The sequence below is a fragment of the Fusarium mangiferae genome, assembly GCF_900044065.1.
Source record: "Fusarium mangiferae strain MRC7560 genome assembly, contig: FMAN_scaffold017, whole genome shotgun sequence".
Classification (NCBI taxonomy): domain Eukaryota; kingdom Fungi; phylum Ascomycota; class Sordariomycetes; order Hypocreales; family Nectriaceae; genus Fusarium; species Fusarium mangiferae.
The window spans coordinates 157156-171859 of record NW_024573937.1 but is presented as its reverse complement, the minus strand read 5'-3'; the positions used below and the strand labels follow the sequence as shown (position 1 = coordinate 171859).

The following is a 14704-nucleotide window of genomic DNA, read 5'->3' as shown; positions in this document are numbered from 1 at the left end:
ATCCCTTTTTTCAACTTACCCGCCCTTCTAAGCAATGTTTCAATTAACTTGGCAATCGCGCATGCGAGGAATGTTATCTTTAGCTGCTTTTGCTACCAGTTGTCTGGCTTTACTGTTTGGCATATATTTTAGAGTTGCCAAGCTCATCTTGGCAGTGGCGCTGCTTTTATGCATGATTCTAGAACCGAGGCGTTTTAAAGATCGGTAAGCTTAAATTAGCTTCTTCAACGTAACCACTCATTCAGTAACGCATCACAATAATGTCAACCCATGAACTTCATCTCGTAGAATAAATCTCGCATGACTTATCATCATAGATCGGCCATCACTCTAGATGAATCATCTTCAGCCGCAGTGACAATCTTTCATCATCCTGTGGAACCGCACTCATTGCGATCGCCTCTGGCTTATTCGCATCTGATACGTGCGAACCCACAGGCTGAAACCAAGGGACCCATGTGCCCAGTGTCAGAAGTTAAATAATCCCGTGCAATAACTGCCGCTTCTGTTACGCGTCGGACCTTATTCCTTGTTTCTTATACACTCCGACATCAAATCATGTAGCAGGTTATTAAGGGGTAGTGGAGAATGATCAACACTCTACACTTGGCTTTTTCTGGAGCGATGGCATCGCAGATGGAGAGTGTTTGGGATAAGGAGCCTGAGTTTTATAGAGTACGACCCCAGGCTGTTCAATTGATGCTACTTCCCTTTCTTCTTGTTTGTTCCGTGTTGTCTTAGCCACTCTTTTTTGCATTTTTCCCATAAAAAACGTCGTCTTGATGATGATGTCGTCTACAATGTCGCGGTCTCCGTTGATGACGGGCGTTACCGTCGCAGCCGTTCTCTTATTTTTCATCGTTGTCTTTACTTCTTTCCAAGAATCATTAGAAGTTCCGTGGGTTTACGCACATAACAAAGCAGAAGAGTATTGGGATAGTACTTTCTCGTATCCGTACGTCAGAAATCTCCTAGTCTCGCCGACCGTTGAATTCCCCGGAATTTGATGACAGCGCGCGAAAAAACTTGGCATTGCACTTGGCTTGCGCTAACGATTGTTTAACTTTATTACAGATCGCCACAGAACAACACCACCACCACCACCAACACTTCTGCGCCTGAAGTTCAAGAGTTGAACTGCGAGGATCCCTATCGAAGACCTGGGTATCTTTATATTCCTGCTGATATAAACGGTACCGATCAGTATAAGAAGACACAATGGATCCCCTTCACAGATGACCTGCTTGAGGCGGATGCGCCCGATTACGCTGTGTATCCTGCGGCTGGCGATGTCATCTTCAATGCGACAGAACCTGAAGAAGAATTCGTTGAACTAGCTTCTACACCGCGACAATGGCTTGCTGAGGCAATTGCCGAGAGTAACCGACGAAAGAGTGCGATAAACGCCAATGGCGAGACAAGCGTTCAGGCATTTGCTGAGATGAAGGATGACGGCGGCTTCGGCTGGCTCTGGGGTCGTCGTATCATCCTCTTTAGCGATTCTGTCGATCGATTCATGATGCAATTCTTCTGCGGCGAGTTCAAGCGCGGTATGAAGCAGCCTAAGCCACACACCGTCGCCTCCTGCGATATTCCCGAGTTCAACCTGACATTCCACCACTGGCACTTCGCCGGTAGTATGACGTACCGTCCCGATTGGTGGTGGATGGACGACATGGAGGAGATCTCCCTCGAAGAACGTTGGGATAAATACTGGACTCCCCTCCACGACCAAGTCCGCGGTCCAAATGGCCACCCCGATCTAATCCTCTGGCAAAACGGCCTCTGGGACCAGCGCGCTTTCTGGGAAGCCGGTGAAGCTAACCACGAGAAAGACGTGTATCCTATGGGAACCCGAGTGCGTCAATTAGTCTGGCAGGAAATCCGCTTCGTCGCTGCTCGAATCCGCACGTTTGTTGAGAGAATACACACTGAATTTGGAGACGCGCCTGTGATGTTCCGCGCGATGACTATGCACCGTGAGAGCGATGCTAGAGATGCAAGTATCTATGATCTTGAGAGACTTGCGCGTGCGACCGCGGAGAAGGCGGGCCATGAAGTGTTTGAATGGGGACGCCTGATCTCGTCGTTGTCAATGCTGTATAAGGATCAGACGCACCCAGGCAAGGGACCTGCGAGTTGGCTTTGGGGAAACATGGTGCTAGAGTATCTGGCAAGGGCTGGAGGTGCGGGTGATGAGAGGAGAAAGCCGTACTTTGAGGGCTGGGATAAGTGCCATGATAAGTTGGTGCATTGGGGTGGACGATAGACTGCATATATACACACACATATTTTATGACAATAGACTAATACATTATGCGAGAACTACTCTATGCCGCCCTGTCAGGCGGCCGATGTATGTATATAGAACGTAAAGAATGCCGTTCGCCCAGGTTGGACTTCGTTCCGTACCTATGGTCTAAGACTTGAACAATATTGTTGGCACTTACTGGCAACGCCCAGTTAAGAAACCAATTTCGACAATCTTTACAGATAATTCACATATCGCGAATGCAGATGTCCATTTAATGGACCAGGCAATAGTGACAAAACAGTTCAATTGTTTGCGTAAGTTGAGTAACGCCATTCCATTCAGCCAGTCCTTTCACCACGCCAATCTGTGTCATTAACTCGTTGAGAGCCCTTTCGCTTTACGTATCAATGCTCAACACTCATAAAAACCAACACAAATATCTCTTATTCGCGCGACGCAGCTTCCACGAGGCTCTTTGAGAGTTCCTTCACCCTCGCGACCGCAACTTCGGCCCTCTCAGCATCCGGCGCCTCTGACGTGAATACCAACGCCAGCACAAGCGCAGCATCAAGCCTTAGCAGCGACTCTTCCTCAGGTGTTGTATCCGGCCAGGTAGCCACTTGAGTGTACCCTTCGACGAAGCTCTCGTCAAGTTTGCTGAACTCTAGCGTACGGAAGAGATCAATGGCTGCTGGACCGACGAGGGCGTTTGTCCAATCGATGACAGCGCTTATTCGTCCATCTTTGTGACGGAGATTGACGTCGCGAAAGTCCATGTGAAGTAGACTCGAAGGGAAGCGTTTGAGATCTTCGAGGATGGTGTGAATGAGGTCCCAGCTTGTTATCCAGCTTGTTATCCAGCTTGATGCCCCTGGGATTGTGTGCGATAGCACCGAGAAGCGTCTTTTGAGTCTTTGCTCAATCGTTGAGAACACATCTTCCGTTTCCAAAGCAACTATTTTAATCGCTGGGCCAGATAATGGCGTTGAGTGTATCATCGCCGCTACACGACCCATTTCCTTGGACGTGATCTCCGTTCCATCATCGTCCACGTACTCGCACAACATCGCTGGATAACCATCTTCTTCAAGGTACTTGTATGCTTTTGGAACAGGAACGGATGAGCTTTCTAAAAGCTTGTAGATCGTCATCTCTTGTTGAATGAGATCACTTGCGTTGGTGTTTGGGTCATTAGCGTTCTGGTAGACCTTGACTCTGGGTACTCTGAGAACGACTGGTCCATACGCTGGAGACCTTGCTTTGTAAACAAGGCATTCGAGACCTTCGCCAGCGGTTTCGACGTCGGTGAGGTTCTCTGCCTCGATGAAGTGCTGAGCTATCTCCATCGTGGTTTGCGAACTGCGATTTGCTGGGCTATAGAGAATAATCTTGGGATTCTGTCTTCTTGAAACATAAACTATCAGAAACAGTAGGTTTCTTGGCAGGAGATTCTGAATGAGGCTCATATATGCGCGTATAGTTTAGCGTCGAAGGATCGTGAATGAGTCACACAAGAGGTGAGAACTAATTGAGTTGGAGTCCACTCACCGATTCGCCAATCTTCAATTTCACAACGCTATCTCGGAATAATGTGAGTGAGAGCGATAAGAAGCTACAAAACTAAGAGTAAGATGCTGTTGCGCATGTATTGTATTGCTATCATCGACTGCGGTAACATTGCTGCTGAGCGAGCTACATGACACCATTATCCTCTTTCATGCCAGGGCACAAGTCATCCAATCTTGACATACTATCCTTAAAACCACTAGACCCAATGTCTACGGGGAGGTTTGATCCATTGCCCACGCCAGGGGCCCACGCCTCGCGGGCACCCGACGAATGAGCCTCGCGGGACGAGCTACAGGCAGTGGGAATACAGATCTCGCCTCTTGTTTGAACGAGACCCCGTATCTCTCAGATAGTTGGTTGAGGTCCCCCAAAGTGTAAGGAACTTCAGAAGCATCGAAGTTGCTCTGCAAGAAGGTCCGAAGTTCTGGGAATGACCCAGCTTGCTTTGCCTGGCACAATACTACCATAGGCTGGTACATGTCCTTGTGGAGGTGTTTCGAGTCGATCCGAACCTCGACAATAGAAGCGGGCAGAAGCTCGGTTAGACTTGCTGGGTCAAGATTCTTTACATAAAAGGCACTGGTAGCATCATCATTGCCGGATATTCCAATAGAAAGTGAATCCCCACCGAGAACTAACGTCTGTAGTCTTTCGAAAGTCTTGAGCGAACGGAGGAGTAAGGATACCGAAGGCGCATCATGTATTGAGTGCCAGCAGCATTCTAAGTAACGCAAGGTGGAAGAGGATTTGTCAAGTGCGAATGAGAGGTTCGCGGGCATTGCAGACACTCCTCGCTGGCTTATGTATACGAATGACTCAAGAGGGTCGCACTTTGCGAGGATTTCTTCAAGAGCAAGCGGGTCGACACTCACGTTGAAAAGCTTCAGGCAAGTGAGGTTTGCTAGGGGCCCTTTAGGGGAGCTGCGTGGATTCCCTTTCCACTCGATGTGACCGGATTTCATGGCAAATGTCTTGATGTTGGGTGCCATTTCGAACAAGTTCTCCAGTGTGCTTAGATCACGCTTGTGCGTGGGAGATGTGCTTTCGAGGTGCAGATATCGCAGATCATGCAGCTTTTTCTGTGTTTTGCTTGCGAGTGTCTGACCGAAGGAGCCACGGTCTACCAAAGAGAGTAGCTGGAGATCAGGCATTCTGCATAGCAGAGTGTACAAGGGGAACGGGTCGAGTTCATAAGTCAGGCGACGGATGAAGGATCTCTCCTGCAGCTGGCGGCGACCCTTCAGGAATTCCGTGATCTTCTCTTCTGGCCATCCTCTTGCGTCGATGTTGTGGTAGAGGTATGGCGTCGCAGCGTTGTTCAGAACCCGACAGGTGCGTGCAAGGCTCAGAAGGCCGGTGGTGACCTCAGCAGATGGCTTCTCCCATAGCTTCCCTGGATCAGGAGTTGCGAGTGAGTTTGGCTGGGGGTAGTGACTCAGATGGTCATTTGTGCAGTGGCTGCAGAGATGCCAGCATATCTCGGCCAGAACCTCTGGGGGCATATGATCGAGGGCAGGCTTGATCATGATGAGTTGATTTGGCTGCGAGGTGCATGAGGGAGAAAGAAAGAAAGAACGAGAAGGGAGTCGGTGGGCTTCCAAGGATTTATATGAGTAAGGGTTACACAAGCAAAGAAATAGTGACGCGATGATTCGTCCTGACGCGTGAGGGAAACGCGTGAATGATGAGATAGCCTATGCAGCTGAGATATGATGCATGCTAAGCGTACTGCCCTAAGGTGACACAAGAAGCCACAGGAAAGAAAGTGGCAAATAAAACCCCGGCCACGGAGGTCAAACTCGGCGGTTGTTGCTGAAGAGCCTGAAAATGTTTGTATATCGCTAGAGATGCAGGGAACATTAACAGATACTTGGCACATAATTCATTCTTGATTGCTGGAGTAGCTCAGAAGTACTTCAGATATACTACATAGGCTACCAGTGAATTAACCATAAGCTAGGTAATTCCAGTCCTAACTTCTTTTCCGCCTCCCAGCACCACGTTCAAAAAGGCCCTTGTTCGTTGCACTGAACGATACATCACATGTCCTGCTTAACTGTAATAGTAGACGATGTGAGGATTTGCTACTCTCCCAGCAATCTTGCAACCCCTCTCGAGTTATAGATGAATGTGTAGAAGCCTTCTCAAGCAAGAAACCCTTCAAATGCACATACAACCAATTATAGCATCGGACCTCCTTCAGCATCGGAAACGAGCCCTGCTTGACCGCTTCACCCAGTGCGAAAATCGGTTCATGGATGCTCATATGATCCGAATCAATGCTGACGCTGCGGATTGACGGTGGCAGGAGACTGACAAGGCATGTCTCTAGCGTCTTGTTGTTCTCAGCCTTTTCAAAGCGAAACCCCGGACCGCCCAGGGCCAGCCTCTCAAGGTTAGTCAACGCCTTGAAAGAGCCCACGATGTGCATTTCGTTATCATTTACAGGTTGTGGCCCCCAGTAAAGTTCAACATACCGTAGCGTTTCCTGTCGTACAGAAAGCACTTGCGGCAGCGTTTGGAGTGTAGTCATATGACCATCTCCTCCTTCCAACCAGTCACGCATATTTGCGGGAAAGCTGAATATGAATGATGCAAGCTGTGGGCATGATTTGAGAAGCTTTCCGAGGCACTCAGGACTAACCATGGTGTCGACAAGTTTGAGACATTTGACATTTCCAAGTCTCAATGACGGAAACCAACCGAACAAACTGGTGACTTGGATGACCAGAGTGTCGAGCTTGAGCGCCTCTCGGAGCAAATAAAATATCTGAAAGCATTCGAGGTAGTAGTATGACTCGGAGTCAGAATACTCAATGTGTAGATACCGTAGTGACTCTGCCGTTGTTCGACGGGAGACATTGAATTGATCGTCCAAGTTGAGGTTTATACGAAGCAGCTGGATCTTGAGCGCATGATGAAACACCATGCAGAGGAAATTGGGACCGTGTTTTTGACTATCCGGTAATTGATTGTAGCAATCGGTCATTGCCTGTGTACAGGCCAAGCTGAGACTGCGAACATGTTTGAGGGCATGATGCGCACTATCTCTGCTATGTGCGATGAATTCCCGGGTATCGGGGATGTCGCGCTTGAGTTCGATGCGGTGGTAGCGATGGGGCAGAGTGAGTGTGTTCAACGTTTGACATGTCTTGGAAAGATTAACAAGGGCTTTGACGCCTTCGGCATCGTGCTCCCAGATTTTACTTGGACAAGATGTGATCAGGTCTTGTTCGTGGGGGATATGAGAGAGGTGCTTAGTCTGACAGTGATTGCAGAGCTCTTTGCATATTTTGTCAAGTATTTCCGGAGGAAAAGAAAGCAGATCCATGGTGATGACTGCGAATGAGTTTGGGGGACAGGGAGATGCGAAAGAAGGGAAAGGAAATATGTCGAAATGAGAAGAAGGACGTGACAAATACACCAGCTAGACTGGTTTGTCATGATAAGCAAAATGAACAGACTTAAATTTCAGGAAGACTATATGCAAGAGCCCATAAGCCACTGTTACACCAGAAAAGCCGCGTTTTGTTTCTGGTGTGCTAGGGAGGCTGTCAACCGAGAGTCGAGACATCAGTCCTCAACGGCAAACAACTTGGCCGTCAACTCAAACGAAGCATTTGCGCAACGTTCTTGAATTACGTTGGCCGTAAATGAGTCATAGATGATGCTGGGGACTTTTCATTGGAAGTAAAAAGAAAGAAAAAGAAAGTGAGAACAAAACGTTGTGATCTTGGGAAACAACACGAAACGACGATGTTGTTTACAGTCCTTTCATGTTTGACGAGTATGAGAAGGAAGAACAAGTTTTGAGATTTGAGATCAGTATATTTTAGGATAAAGCTGACTAGATATGCAAAAGTTAAGAGCGTCCCAGGTAAACTAGATGCCTAACTTCCTAAGCTGTACACAACCCGGAAGGCCCGCTAATATCCAAGGCGGTGATGTGCTTCCATAGCCGCTGCTCCAGGAGTGCTGGAAGGCGTCTCAGCTGGGGGTGCAGGGGCTGAAGGTGCAGAAGGTGTAGGCGGGCTTGCAGCAGGAGTACTCTCTGCAGGGGGCGCGGGAGGAGCTTCTTCCTCAGCGGGAGTAAACGCTGCATCTGCCAACGGAATCTCTCCGACCGTTCCGCCTGTAGCTGCGCCAGCGTCGACGTTGGCCAGGGCACCGGCTGCCTTCTTGGAGAACTGGACCAAGTTTTCCTCAGAGGGGCTGGGAGCGGTCAGTAGCTGTTCTGTGTAGCACAGAGTGGAGTCGGACTTACGGGTTGATGGCCATCACCTGACCGATCTGACAGTGCGGCCCAGTAGCACAGTACAAATAGATAGGCTCTGTATTGTTAAGAGGAACATTGAACGTCCCAACGGTTGTCTGTCCAGCCTCGAAAGGAATATGGCCACTGTGGATTACTCCAGACTGTGTAGCCTGGAGTGGCTGGCATGGGGAGTCTTCAGAGCTTTGGGTTACAGTATGATTTCCATTACTAAATTGGAACTGGATCACGTCTCCGGCTGCTGCTCGAATCATGTTTGGAACGAAGGTATCTTGAGCACCGCCGACGACAACGGGGATGATTCTGTTGGCTCGGCCTTCGAGGTGTGGATTTCTCTTGACTATCAAGTATCAGCATGGTTCTTCGGTTGAGTACTAAAAGAACTTACTCGAGACTTGCTGGTGAACTTCAAGCTCACGAAGTTCCCGTGGGGACAATTCAACGAGTGGCATAGCAGTGACAACTACAGCCCACAAAAAAGTCTTGGACAACATCTTGAATATTATGAACAAAAACGAAACTCAAAAGGTTGGTTGGTAGTGAGCGTATCGTAAAGAAGGTCCAGCCAACTAGCAAAACTGAAATTAACAATTACAAATCCTCACCAGGAGGGTAAAAGAAAAAAGAAGAGAATTTCGATAACTCAAAGAAGGTAAGAAGGTAAGGATGGTAGACTGATCTGTGAATCAGACCATTATTCCCGACTGCAACTCAAGATGATCTTATAACATTTCGAAATCACTGATGATCGGGCACATGCCGAGCCTCATCTCAGGGCCGAAACTCGAGCTGAGACAAGAATATGGATAGATTTGCTCTTTCGCAAGATATGACAAATTTGCTAGTAGCCAAGATGTTTTGCAAACTTGTCTTGTTTCAGGGTACGGTTACGTGGTGTTTCATCAGCGACCAAGACATATGGACGAGATACGGTTTTAAGTAATATTTCATGTTTTGTGTCCCTGATTCATGTTTTAGAGTGATATTTCATGTTTGTCAGCGTTATGAACAGTGACACATTGATATAGGGTTTTTGAAACGGGCATGCGTGGCTTTCGGCATGTGGGCAGATATGTCGGGCTTGGCGATCTTGATAGAGGTTTGATGTGATGTTGCATGAGTGATTCATCTGATGAAGCGGCTATAGTGACCAGATGAGGAGGTTTAGGGGCCGAGAGGCTTGAGCCGCAGGAGGCTGAGTGATTCGTGATCGCCTTCAAGCTTGTTTCATCAGCATCAGGGAATGAGTGGAGATAGTCGTAATGTTAACCATAAATACAGAGCACTGCCACTTTATAGACTTATCAATTAAGTTTAATAACTGCTACGCATGAAGAGAAGTGTTACAATGTGTTGGCATCATGTCAGAGAGGTGAGGCATGATGTGGCCTTGAAACCTTGATTGAGATGAGCCCAGTGAGGTCACACCAGCCAGCCACTTCACTTATCGCAAGATAAGGCATCTGCTTACCAAACTCACTTAAATCATCCTACAACGCTCATCGTCAGTCTCTATGAAGTCAACGAGAATTACCCCGTGGGGGCATGCCCGTCCCCGCAGAACCCCAACCCCAATTAGCCTGATCTTGCTCCCCCGCAAAGACCCCAATCCCAACATCGTCACTTTGCCGCTACTGACCTCCAATTCAACGCTGTCGTTGGTGGAATTTTAATTACCGATCGTGCCTTGACAGAACTAACGTTAGTGAGGTTCCATTGCCGGGGATTCATCGAGGATTATATTAACTACGGCATCGAATATCCGAATAAGCTTGCAAATAATATACATCCTCGAATGTGATTTGTGGATTTTAACACGTGAGTTTGGATCTGGTTATATGCTTTGGGGGTTTAAATGAAGGAGGATCGGCCAATGCGTGGTTGAACTAGTAGATTTATATAGCAGCTTCAAGACCGTGGTATTTTGGTTTGGACCAAGTGTCACGTATCTCAACATGAAGGGCTTCATCATCAAGACGGCTGTTATTGCCGCGACTCTCTTTTCCACTGCGACTGCATCCGCTAAGGGACCTGTTGACACGTACAAGAAATGTCAACGACAGACAAAGCGTGCTACAGAAGGCTGTCCCAAGGGCACTCTCTTCGTCGCCAAGGATGATCCACGAGCAGACTTTTCCTCCATCCAAAAAGCCATCGACTCTTTGGGTAACACAACAACCGCGGGCCATATTCTCATTGCACCTGGAAACTACAGCGAGCAATTGAACGTCACCCGCCGAGGTCCCCTTCATCTCATCGGTGCTTCAAACAAGCCTTGGGTCAAGGATCTCTACGCTGATATTGACGTCAACACCACGGCTCAGAACGATGTTCAGATCTGGTTCAACCTTGCGAATACGAACAATGGAAGTTTGAGTGACAATGTGTTCACGAGTGTACTCACCGTTGGACCTAACTTCAACGCTACCCTGACTGGGTCTGGGCCCACGGGCTTTCCAGTGCCCGAGGACACGCCGTTCGGATGCACGGACTTTAGAGCGTATAACATTGACTTCAGAAATGATTTTGCGCCTCAATCTGTTGGACCTGCGCATGCGGTGGGTGTGAGTCGGGCTAATGCGGGCTTTTACTCTTGTGGCTTCTACTCTTACCAAGACACTGTAAGTCAAAATCACCATTGGTGAGAAAATGAAATTATAGCTGACTTTGTAGGTTTATGTTGGAAAACTTGGAAATGCATACTTCTACGACAACATCATCGCCGGACAGACTGATTTCCTGTACGGCTTCGGCACAGCTTGGATTGAGAAGTCAACACTATCTCTCCGCGGCTGCGGAGGCGGTATCACAGCTTGGAAAGGCACCAACACGACCTTCACCAACAAATACGGCGTCTACATCGACAACTCACAACTCATCCCTGTCAACTCCACCATCGCTACAAACTTTGTTGGAAAATGTGCCCTCGGCCGACCATGGAACTCGCAGCACAAATCGATCTTTATGCAATCTTACTTTGATGCTGTGATATTGCCTGCTGGATATATCGAGTGGAGCAAGTCGACACCAAGAGTTGATAATTATACCTTCATGGCAACGTGGAATGATCATGGGCCGGGATATAATGTTGAGGCTGAGAAGGCGAGTAATGTAACCAAGGTCTTGACGGACGCGGAGGTCAAGCCTTATAGAGCGCCTGCGGATGTATTTCAGACTCCTGAAGGCAAGTTTGGACACGTCAAGTGGATTGACAAGAAGGCTCTGTAAAGACTCTCAGCTAGACTAGGGTTACAAGAGTTTGAGATGTCCCGCGGCTCAATACATCACATGTGATATTGTGATTCACCCACCACCATGACTCGGCATCAGAAGCCCGAACTCTCTGCCTCCTTTAGCCCGAATGTCTCAGTTTGTCAGCCTCAAGCAAGGCATGTCTCAAACTATCACAGCTCTCAGATATTTATTCCCGCCTTACTTTCGTGATTTGACGTGAAGAAGTAACCGCTGCCAAGTGAATGAGGATCCCCAAAGCGAGATGAGATTTGAATCCATTTGCAGGGGTGTGAACTCTGTATCCAATGGCGCGTTTCATTTCTTTAATTGCCCCTTATTTTAGTTCGCGGGGTAAAAGACGCTAAGATTAGTGGTTGGACGGTTTAGGATCGGGAGTTGATCTTCACATGAGAAGATGAGCCAAGATGGTACGATATGAGCATTGGCCTCTACAAAGGAATCAGATATATGATCAAAGTATATAATCAAGCCGTAATATAAAAAGCATCTTGGAATAGATACTGATTCAGGCGGGATAGCTCCCCGAAAGTCTGTGATTATCTATGCCCATATCAAGTAGGTAAGGTAGGTAATACAATCGACACCAGTGGCAAACCAAACCAGTTACATTCCATCAAACAAGCCACTTCCTCTTCCCCGGAGGAAACGTTCCCGGTAACAAGAATCCTTCAACGGGCATCCATCAACAAACAACCCCCCCTGCCTGATCTACAAATCTGACATTTCCCTCCTCCACTTTCTCCTCTTCATCTCACAGTATGAGCTGACGGGACAATTCTGCCTTCGAGGCGCCTTCGAAATGGGCTACTCAGGCGGCGACGACCAACGACAACCTTCGGTAACGATACCCATTGCAGTGTGCATGGGCATTTCTCTTTACAATGTTATTGAGCTCAACGTTCTTATCCTCACGACGTTCAAGACAAGGAAGAGCTTGTACTTTTGGAGCTTTCTGGCTGCTACTAATGGGATTGCACCTCATACCATTGGCTTCCTTCTCAAGAACCTGGTCTTTTCTGATAATTTTGTTTTGTACATCACGCTTATTTCTGTTGGTTGGGTTTTGATGGTCACAGGCCAATCGCTTGTTTTATACTCTCGACTACACCTCATTTTCTGGAACCAGTTCATTCTAAAGCTTGTGTTGGCTATGATCATCACCAATGCCGTTGTTTTGCATATTCCGATTATTATTCTCATGTACGGCGCCAATAGCAGCGACAAGAACCCATGGGTCCATCCCTATCAGATCTACGAAAAGATCCAAGTCACGGTGTTCTTCTTTCAAGAACTTATCATCTCGGCGATCTATATCAAAGCGTGTTCTTCGTTCTTCGGGACAGAAGGGCTTTTATACCGGAAAGGTGTTCGACGAATGAGGAGGCATCTACTCTTCGTCAATGTTATCATAATTCTTCTCGACATTCCGATCCTGGTCCTCGAATTCGCAGACTTTTACGACTTTCAGACTGCCTATAAAGCAATTGTCTACAGCATCAAACTTAAGCTTGAGTTTAACCTTTTGAATCAACTTGTGGAGGTTGCAAAAGGGAGTGATACACGTGGGGCGGAGAGTGGGAATCAAATTGTGCGTTTGAATGCCTTTGAGCAAGATGGTGCTGTATATGTGGCCAAGAATAGTGAATGTGGAAATACGGAAAGGGATACAAATAAGAAGAGACGAAAACGGGGGAACTCGAATACGGATGATAGGATTTTAATTGAGACGGAAATATCTGTTAGTTATGTTGAAAGGAGAGAATGATAATGAGAGCACGGGATGAAGGATGTCGACATAGGACTAACTTCACGAATGAAATGGCTTTCATTTTCAAACGGAGATGTTATAGGATAACCTGATTCAAAGTTCAAGTACGAGAGTGAAGTCAAAGTTAAAAGGGAAATCTTTATACTTTTAAGTTGCATAGACAACTATGGAGAAACTTGCAGACCACAAAGTTAATTTAGGCAGATGATACCTCATAGGCAACAGGAATAGGATTTCCAATTACGATGCAAAGTGTCTGCTGTTTCTTAAAAGCTTCTACTCTGGCTATTGCATCTGATTTGCTTGTGCAAGGTAGTCCTCACACTTTATCTCCAAGAAATATCTCAATAAATCTTATCTGAGTTTCCGGCTGTACTAAGGGGATGACTGTCGCCTACAAGGTTAAACTTAGGCTGTAAACACAGGTGATGGAGTTTCCAGCTGAAGGAAAAGGGATATGTATGGAAGAATGCGCACACCTTGAGCATTAAACTTCACCAAACTTTCGTTTGCTAGAATGTTCTCCTTGTGACTCACTAGGCGTGAACTCTTTCCTCTTATGCCTATAAATAGCCCCCTTTCCCTCCCAGAATTAGAAAATCATTCTTACTTCTCTTTAAATTTTTGTGGCCCTTGGCGGAGAAGATCCTTCCTTTTTCCCAACATGTCATCCAGTTTCTGACAACAGCACTATCGACTTCTGTCAAAATCTTTGACCCTGGGGTTGTTTCCTTGTTTCATCTTGCATTTAAGGGACGAGGGAATTATTCAAGCAGCAGAACTCAACCCTAAAGACCAGCCCAGTTCTAGAATTTGTCGCCGTGGACTGGCTCGTGTATCTCACTGAGTCTGCAGTCCGTAGCAATGACGGGTGAGGGATGGGAGTCTAGGTCGTTGTCCTTAGGCTGCAGCATCCCAAGCAACTCTAATCAAGATGGACATATCGCCGACTGACAGAGTCTGCGACTCCCCCACGACCTCGATCTCGACCTTTCCTAATCCACCCATCCCTCAAAGTCGTCTCGACAATTGCGAAATCATCAAGAAACCAATCTAGCTAGGTTCTCTTGGCTAGATCAAGCTCTCAGCCATAAGTCTCAGCGGCAAATAACACTTCAAGCTCACAGCTTAGACATTATACCAAGATGTCTGACCAATTGCTACAGCACAAGGCTGATAAGAACCTCCAATCCCTCGGCCAAGGAAGGTTAGCTCAATACTACAAAGGTATTGGGTTTATGAGTCAGTCACAAGGTTAGAAAATACACATCGGATTTAACACAATAGAAGCCAGTCAAGCTCTCCGCTCTGGCTACACTGGATCAACAACGCTGAACTCAACCATGTCAAGATATCAAACCCGAAGAACCCGCGACCGGAACCCGGGGCTGAGAGCTTATAATCACCACATAGAACCCGGGATCTTCTCGCAACTTTTGTCGCAACCGCCGTGCAGAGGCCCTACTCGTTGTCTACAGTTATTTTCATCAGTGTCTAAGAATTGACGCTCTTTGGACGAGCGCTGTCGAACTATGCAAGGATAGTTTCAAGAGAGCCTCTTCTAGCATGGCACCTACCATGAATG

The 14704-nt window shown here is 47.3% G+C and overlaps 7 protein-coding genes across 7 annotated transcripts; 3 read left to right on the top strand and 4 right to left on the bottom strand.

The window, feature by feature from the left end:
- Positions 1-782: 782 nt before the first annotated feature.
- On the top strand, positions 783-2269 carry FMAN_03951 (uncharacterized protein; the record flags this gene model as incomplete). The annotated part of the gene is made up of 2 exons (XM_041824131.1): positions 783-955; positions 1075-2269. 2 exons carry the CDS (start codon positions 783-785, stop codon positions 2267-2269), a joined length of 1368 nt encoding a protein of 455 aa, XP_041689643.1.
- Positions 2270-2697: 428 nt separating this feature from the next.
- Positions 2698-3600, bottom strand: FMAN_03952 (uncharacterized protein; the record flags this gene model as incomplete). The annotated part of the gene is made up of 1 exon (XM_041824130.1): positions 2698-3600. The coding sequence occupies one exon, from the start codon at positions 3598-3600 to the stop codon at positions 2698-2700; it is 903 nt and encodes a 300-aa protein (XP_041689642.1).
- A 432-nt stretch (positions 3601-4032) lies between these two features.
- FMAN_03953 (uncharacterized protein) lies at positions 4033-5349 on the bottom strand (the record flags this gene model as incomplete). The annotated part of the gene is made up of 1 exon (XM_041824129.1): positions 4033-5349. One exon carries the CDS (start codon positions 5347-5349, stop codon positions 4033-4035), a length of 1317 nt encoding a protein of 438 aa, XP_041689641.1.
- Positions 5350-5795: 446 nt separating this feature from the next.
- Positions 5796-7154, bottom strand: FMAN_03954 (uncharacterized protein; the record flags this gene model as incomplete). The annotated part of the gene is made up of 1 exon (XM_041824128.1): positions 5796-7154. One exon carries the CDS (start codon positions 7152-7154, stop codon positions 5796-5798), a length of 1359 nt encoding a protein of 452 aa, XP_041689640.1.
- A 595-nt stretch (positions 7155-7749) lies between these two features.
- On the bottom strand, positions 7750-8590 carry FMAN_03955 (uncharacterized protein; the record flags this gene model as incomplete). The annotated part of the gene is made up of 3 exons (XM_041824127.1): positions 7750-8035; positions 8088-8436; positions 8485-8590. The coding sequence occupies 3 exons, from the start codon at positions 8588-8590 to the stop codon at positions 7750-7752; spliced, it is 741 nt and encodes a 246-aa protein (XP_041689639.1).
- Positions 8591-10051: 1461 nt separating this feature from the next.
- Positions 10052-11324, top strand: FMAN_03956 (putative pectin methylesterase family protein; the record flags this gene model as incomplete). The annotated part of the gene is made up of 2 exons (XM_041824126.1): positions 10052-10717; positions 10770-11324. 2 exons carry the CDS (start codon positions 10052-10054, stop codon positions 11322-11324), a joined length of 1221 nt encoding a protein of 406 aa, XP_041689638.1.
- Positions 11325-12150: 826 nt separating this feature from the next.
- On the top strand, positions 12151-13116 carry FMAN_03957 (uncharacterized protein; the record flags this gene model as incomplete). Its single annotated transcript, XM_041824125.1, has 1 exon — positions 12151-13116. One exon carries the CDS (start codon positions 12151-12153, stop codon positions 13114-13116), a length of 966 nt encoding a protein of 321 aa, XP_041689637.1.
- Between the last annotated feature and the right edge of the window lie 1588 nt (positions 13117-14704).